Raw genomic sequence first — 7,423 nt, forward strand, 5'->3', positions numbered from 1 at the left:
GAACGACACCCTAAAAAAAGACACCCTGTATATGGACATCCAACAATAAACCTCTACCCGAGAAACGTCATGATGACGTTGGTAGACACACCGAAACCAAAACAGATCGGAAGGGGAGAGCTGAGTTCCACGAATGGGCAATTGTTCGCTGCCTCCTATTGAAAGAAAAGTAGAACCGAGGGGCGCGTCCCTTTAAGGGACCATATCGTAATCCCCTCAAGACCGTGGCTTTCGGGCGCGACCTTGTTCGCCACCAGCATTGAACGTAATTCAACTCTACCAAACTCGTGGCGCTGTCGAACATTATGACGTCATTTGTTTACAAACCGGTAGAGGTCTATTACCACAACTGTTCTGTTGTATATATGTACCTGCACCTTGTCATAATGCAGTTATTTTCCTGTATGACTGCTTCATTGGTTCCACACCGATGAAGGTGTTTTGGTTTTGAGGACCCATGATCAGTCATAACTGTAGAGGTGAACATTTACTTCCCTGCTTTTTCTGTTGATTAGTATTAGTACTATTAGTTATTGTGCCATGTTAAAATGTCATGCACATTTCCGATGCAGTGTCCAGTGCGCAACTGCATACTATATTAGCGGCTACGCTTCCTGGCCCTACACTGCGCCCGATATTCACCTTTTACATGGTAACCGTTATCGTTTTATTTATGGTTCGCGAGCTCCGAAGCTGCTTGGTAGGCTAGCGCAAGAGCTCGCAGCGAATCATAGGCCGAAATGACGCACTTAACGCGCACCTGCTGATCTGGCCCATACAGTGGTTTGCCTGTTGACCATGTCACGTCCAGAGTCACTAAAGAAGCTACAGTTCAGAATTTCGCCACCTCTGCAGAAGGGCGTTCCATGGATGGCGCTGGAGGTGAAACGCATATAACATGGCGGCTCCAACTGTCCCTCTTGCCTCAGTGTCAATACACTGAAGCGTAACTTATTTACTGACTCTAATCACACCGAGACTGGTACCGGCTGTGCTGTCTGGGGTTTTTCCTTGGCTTTCCCTCAGATGTCGTCACACATATGTTACTAAAGTTCCCGTAGAAGTCAGCCCAGGACGCACAGTCCTCAGAGCATTAGTCATGACCTGTTGCCAACAACTCCATCTTTCGCACAACCATCATCACATCTGACGCCCATTATAGCATAATAACAAGTTGAAGATCGTGCTCCAGGTGGCGGGACCTCCTGTGTCCCGGCTGCCGCCGCATACACTCGCACTAGAGCTCCTGCGCCATCCGCGGATGGAAGCGGATATCCGCGGATGTCCGCAAGATACTTGCGGATTCGGATGAAACTTTATCACTTTCTGCGGTGCGCGGATCGGATGCGGATGGCTCGAGGTCTGATGCGGATCGGATGCGAAGGCAGCGGATCGGTAGCGGATCGGACGCGGATATACCGCATGCTGTAATTTTTTCACTAGCAATTTATTTGAATTGCGCGCAGACAGCAAGCGCATGCTCGGGTTCACCTTTGACCATGCACCGCCAAGACGGGAGAGGAGGCATTATGGCGTCCACACGAGCACCGGCGAGGCAGCGTTCAACGCGTTCCAGATGTCTCTCCATATCGCGTTTGTTGAAAGGTTTATCTTGCTTGTCGTCGTGAGTCCTTCCGTGCCAGCATGGAGGCAGCCGAAATTATACCAACATTCTTCCGGCGGTATTTACGCGTCCTTCGAAACTTGCGGATTTTGCGGATCGGATGCGGCTATTGCGTTTTGCTCAGCGGATAGGATCGGATGCGGATGTAAACGGCTGTGTATGTGGCGGTGCGGATCGGATGCCAAAACTCTCATCCGCGCACAGCTCTAACTCGCACCACAGCCAGTGCCACCGCGGCAGTCACCTCCGAGGTAGCTAGAGCCACTGCTATCGTAACCACTCGCCAGATATGATGATGATGATTGGAAGTTTTATGGCGCAGCGACAACTGGGATCATAATGCGCCGAAACTCTGCTGTTGTTTAAAATCAAAAGGATCCGAAATGAGGTTGTTCGACAGGTGTGTAAACCACCACATAAAATGAGATAACTAGGATATTACGAGGGCAATCCCAAAAGTAAGGTCTCCTATTTTTTTGAAAGACAAAGAACTGTTTATTTTCTGTGATATTTACATCATTTTGAAGCTTGAGCAATTATCTATTTTTCTACATAATCGCCGTTTCGGTCTATACATTTCTGAAGACGCTGTGGTAGTTTTTGGATGCCCATGTCGTACCAGCTCGCCGCCTTGTCCTTGAGGAAGCGTTGAACCTCATCTTTCACGTCTTCGTCGTTGCTGAATCGCCTTCCTGCCAAATGTTCTTTCAACTTAGGGAAGAGGTGGTAGTCGCTTGGTGCCAAGTCCGGACTATATGGTGGGTGGGTGATGATTTTCCAACCGAAGTCTTGCAGGAGAGCGACGGTTTGACGGGCGACGTGTGGGCGAGCGTTGTCGTGGAGAATGCTTACGCCCTTGCTCAACATCCCTCTTCTCCTGTTCTGAATTGCCCGTCTGAGCTTCTTCAGTGTCTCACAGTACCTGTCAGCGTTTACTGTGGTCCCTGCAGGTATAAAGTCGACCAGCAATACCCCCTTCCGGTCCCAAAACACAGTTGCCATCACTTTACCAGCGGATTGTGATTGTTTGAATTTCCGCGGCTTGGGCGAATAGGGGTGCCGCCACTCGCGTGATTGTTGTTTGGTTTCAGGTGTGAAGTGAAACGCCCAGGTTTCGTCTCCCGTGACAATCGAGTCCAGGAGGTTGTCCTTTTCTTCTGCATAGGTGCGAAGAAATTCGCGGGCGGGAAGAATCAACTCGCTGCCGTTTGTGGTCTTCCGTCAGCATCCGTGGCACCCATCTTGCGCACACCTTCCGATATTGCAATTTTTTTGTTAGAACCCTGTGGATGGTGCTTCGGGAAACCTCAGGAACCAAAATGTTGAGATCATCCAGAGTGACATGCCGATCTTCACGCATGCCTTGCTCAACCTTCGTGACTGTCTCGTCGGAAATTGACGGTCTGCCGCTCCTCTGTTCGTCGTGAATTTCAGTACGGCCGGCTGCAAATTCTCTGCATCACTTGCGGACGTTTTTGACACCCATGCATGAGCCTCCATACACTTCCACCAACTGGCGATGGATTTCGATCGGTTGAACGCCTTTTGCGTTCAAAAATCGAATAACTGCGCGAAGTTCGCACTTCGCGGTAGCGTCCAGCGGGAGCTCCATTCTCAACGGCCGCCAAGCCAATACTGTGCGTCCTAGTGAGACGCGTGCATGAATGGATAGGAGAGGAGGCGCCAATCACAGCAGTGCGGCCAGCAGCCGCACGAACAGCTTCTCTGGATCCCCAACGTTTCGGAGACCTTACTTTTCGGATTGCCCTCGTACAATTCATTCACGATGCCTATATCCTTAAAAATAGGAAAACGTCCTCAAAGGGGATGAGGGCCTCATCCCCTAACAATAATGCGGGGTGAAGGGGAATACAGTACTTGTAGAAGATATGCAGCTTTTTGTCTGTATCCCCTCACTAAGTGTCATTGGTGAAATAAATTATTATTATTATTATTACATGTAAATGACGTTGGCGATGCGTCACAAAGGAAGGGCAACGAATGAGTATATGCAAAATGGAAAGGTCTGCGCCACAGTGTGCACACTCAGGTGCATCCTCTCCTGGCAAAAGGTACCCATGGGTCAAATGTGTGTGACCCAACCTTAACAGACTTAACAAAACCTCGTGTAGCCGGTTTTTAAATACTTGAACTGGGGCTCCAATTTGAGGTTCGACTGTGTGCAATTTATCAGTTTGTCCAGACCAGAAAGCTTGTCACTTCCTGCTGATGACCCTTTTCAAATTCAGCAGCTGATCAGGGAGAGGGACCTCAAAAGGAGTGGTGTCATGGGCATGGGCAGCGAGAGCTGCACGGTCAGCCCTTTCGTTGCCGCTTATGCCGATATGGCTGAGTACCCAACGAAGTTTCAAACTGTACCATTTCTCATGTATGACATTTGCTAAGTGCTGCCCACGTCTGACTAAAAGATTTTTGTGTGGTTTGACGCTACAAATGGCATGTATGGAACTCAGTGAGTCTGTGTATATAACACACGACGTTATCCGTGTTTCTACAATATGATTTAGTGCAACAATAATCGCATACATTTCTGCGCAGAAAATTGTCAGAACACTGCTCAAAGAATGCGATCTTGTAAATGTTCCTGAAATCATGGCGCACGATACTCCTGTACTAGTTTTTGAGCCATCCGTGTAAATATCAGTGTGTTCACCGAAGCCTTCCTTGAAGGTCTCAAATTCTTGCTGTATTTCCACAGCAGGTCTCTCTTGTTTGTTAAATTTGGTTAAAGAAGTATCATGTGCCACGGGTGTTCGCCAAGCAGGGAGCATTTTTGGGGACTGTAGCGGGGGTCGATTGTAGCTCCGCGTAAAAGTATAGTCCTCTACATCTTGTTGGAGCCGAATACTGGCATTCGCTTTGTTCATGAATGTTGTTCGGAACATGTGCCCTCCACACAGGGCAGCGCAGGATGCTGAAGGTAACCTTTAATTCTCAGCCGATACGACGCACCAAGATAAAACCGTCGTCTTTCTGGTGACCATTCGTTTGCTTGAGTATAAAGACTTTGGACTGGAGAAGTTCTGAAGGCTCCAAGGACCAGCCTTAATCCGAGGTGATGCACTGTGCCTAAGGCATTCAGAACTGAGGGACGTGCAGACCATACACGAAACATGCATAATCTAGCCTGGCACGGACAGCGGATATGTAAATGCAGTGAAGGGTTGCGCGGTCCACTACCCAAGACCTGCGAGAGAGGATTTAGGCACATTTAAAGGTTTTAAGCATTTGCGTCTCAAATCCTTTACATGGGGCAGGAAGGTCAGCTTTCTGTCAAAAATCAGACGAAGAAACTTATGTTTATACTGAACACAAATATCCTGGCCTTTCATTTGGAGTGATGGACCCGGAAAAATACCTCTTGTTCTGACACAACGGTACACAACTCTCTGGGGTTACCCCAGCCAGTCCTGGGGTTACCCCAGAAATGTCTGGGGCAACCCCAGAAGTGCTTGGGGTAGCCCCCGAGGTGTTGGGGTTACCCCAGAAAATCCTGGGGTGAGCTCAGTGGGTCCCTTGGGTTGGTCCAATCTCATGTTGTCATTGATACTGGTGTGGATATTATGGGTAAGTTACCAAAAAAGTGACATGTTGTAATTACCACAGTTGTAATTACCACATGCTGGAATGTAATTAACACTTCGATTATATTCGAGAAATGGTTAAAGCGCAGGCACCTGCATTCACATGCAATGCTTGGCCTCTCATTCACATAATGAATTTCTAAGCAGGCCATAAAGCAATATTCATTTGATATCCGAAATAAAGCGGTAACAAAACAAAATCTCATTGTTTGTAATATGGTCATAGCAATTCCTTTATTATTGAAGGTAACTGAGTAAACAATGTACCGCTGTCTGTTCCTTCACTGCGAGGCTTCATAATACAGCTTGCATGCACATGGGTATAGCTAATTAAACATATTATAATGGCTATTCACATAACTAACACACATATGTATCGCAGAGTGCGAACGTAAGTGGTTGTCCGTTAAAATTGACGGACGCGAGCATAACGCGAATCGAGCATAACGTTCGTTCCTACGAGAACAGTGTGAAAAGCAGTTTTTTGACAGCGTAATTATCTGTGTGTTTATCACACGTTCGTCCGTATGCTTCAAGAACGGGAAGACGTCCGTATTCGCAGTCTCTTTGTCTTTGGAGTTCTCCCACTAGAGGGCGCTGCCGTTGTGGTTCTGTAGCAGCATCGTCATCATCATCCCCCGCGCACCAATGATCAAGGCGCGCGGTTAATAAAAGACGACTGCCGACTCGGGCCGTTGTTCGGCTGGCCGGTCTTCCCTCACGTCTGTGTACTGTCTTGTGCCTCTAGCACTACATTGGTGACCCGAACAATTTCTCGAACAATCCCAACCCTCTCCGACGATGTCTCAAGGCGACAACGCGGCGCCATCATCACCACACGTAACCGCTGTCGCCGTCAAACTACCTCCATTCTGGGACCGTAATCCAGCCATTTGGTTTGCCCAAGCCGAAGCGCAGTTTCATCTGTCCGGCATCACTTCCCAGACCACCCGGTTCTACAACGTCATCTCGGCTCAGTCTCCAACCGCCGCCGAAGAGGTGCACGATCTCATCACCTCCCCACCACCCGAGCACCCGTATGACCGACTTAAGGCTGCTTTGCTCAAACGCACTTCCACATCGGACCGCGTACGTCTCAGGCAGTTGTTATCTGCAGAAGAGCACGGCGATATGCGTCCAACGCAGCTTTTACGTCGGATGAAGCAGCTTTTGGGAGAAGACGTTTCCGCACCCGGTGACCGATTCCTGCACCAACTTTTCATGCAACGCTTGCCAACTAACGTCCAAATGGTTCTGGCCACCGCGTCGAACCTACCCCTGGACGAGCTTGCTTCCCTTGCTGACGCGGTCATGGAAGTCGCCTCACCACACCAAGTCAGCGTTCTTGAGCGACCTACGGCTTTACAGAACGCCACTCCTCCGCCACAGGCCGACCATCGTCCCCCCCTTTATCCACCCGACATTCAGGTGATGGCGCAGCAGATCAGCCACCTCACGCAGCTTGTCGCATCACTTGTCACCCGCCCGCGATCCCCAAGTCCGCGCCGCCCTCGACACCGCCGAGGCCCCCCGTCGGAACGCCGATCGCGCTCTCGGTTGGACAGTTCAGGTGGCCTCTGCTGGTACCACCGTCGCTTTGGTGCGAACGCCAATCATTGCCTGCTTCCTTGTACCTGGACGGGAAACCCGCCGGCCTCCCACTAATGGCGGCAAGTGGACCCGGCCTTGAGGACAGCCGCCTCTTTCACATCGTCGACCGCGCCAATGGCACTCGGTTCCTCGTCGACACAGGTGCTGAGGTCAGCGTCATTCCTGCCAGCAGCAGCTTTTCTCGATCTCGACAACCCTGCTTCTCCCTCAAGGCCACTAACGCTTCTACTATCCCCGTCTACGGCCAGAAATCTCTCACCCTAAATATCAGGCTGCGAAGAGATTTCCGGTGGCTTTTCCTCGTAGCAGACGTCACTCAAGCCATTCTGGGAGCTGACTTCTTGAATCATTTTAAGCTGCTCGTCGATGTCAACGGGAAGCGCCTGATAGGCCGTACCACTTCCTTATCTGTTCACAGCCTCACACTGCCTATTTCTCCATTGCGCGTCTCGTCCTGCTCTGCTCCAGACTTGCCCTTCGCCTCCATATTGAAGGAGTACCCGGCTCTCACCAAACCGCCGGACTGGACCAAGCCTGTGCAGCATGACGTTCTCCACTACGTCACCACCCGTGGCCCACCAGT

At 50.0% G+C, this 7,423-nt stretch overlaps 1 protein-coding gene across 1 annotated transcript; it reads left to right on the forward strand.

Annotated features, from left to right (window-relative positions):
• The first annotated feature begins 6,030 nt into the window (after positions 1–6,030).
• On the forward strand, positions 6,031–6,894 carry LOC135371741 (uncharacterized). The gene has a single exon (XM_064605709.1). It carries the CDS (start codon positions 6,031–6,033, stop codon positions 6,892–6,894), a length of 864 nt encoding a protein of 287 aa, XP_064461779.1.
• Positions 6,895–7,423: the final 529 nt, after the last annotated feature.

The sequence above is a fragment of the Ornithodoros turicata genome, unplaced genomic scaffold (genome assembly GCF_037126465.1).
Source record: "Ornithodoros turicata isolate Travis unplaced genomic scaffold, ASM3712646v1 Chromosome12, whole genome shotgun sequence".
Taxonomy (NCBI): domain Eukaryota; kingdom Metazoa; phylum Arthropoda; class Arachnida; order Ixodida; family Argasidae; genus Ornithodoros; species Ornithodoros turicata.

What these genes read in the sequence shown, in the direction of transcription:
- LOC135371741 (XM_064605709.1), top strand. Translation starts at nt 6,031, where the DNA reads ATGTCTCAAGGCGACAACGCGGCGCCATCATCACCACACGTAACCGCT.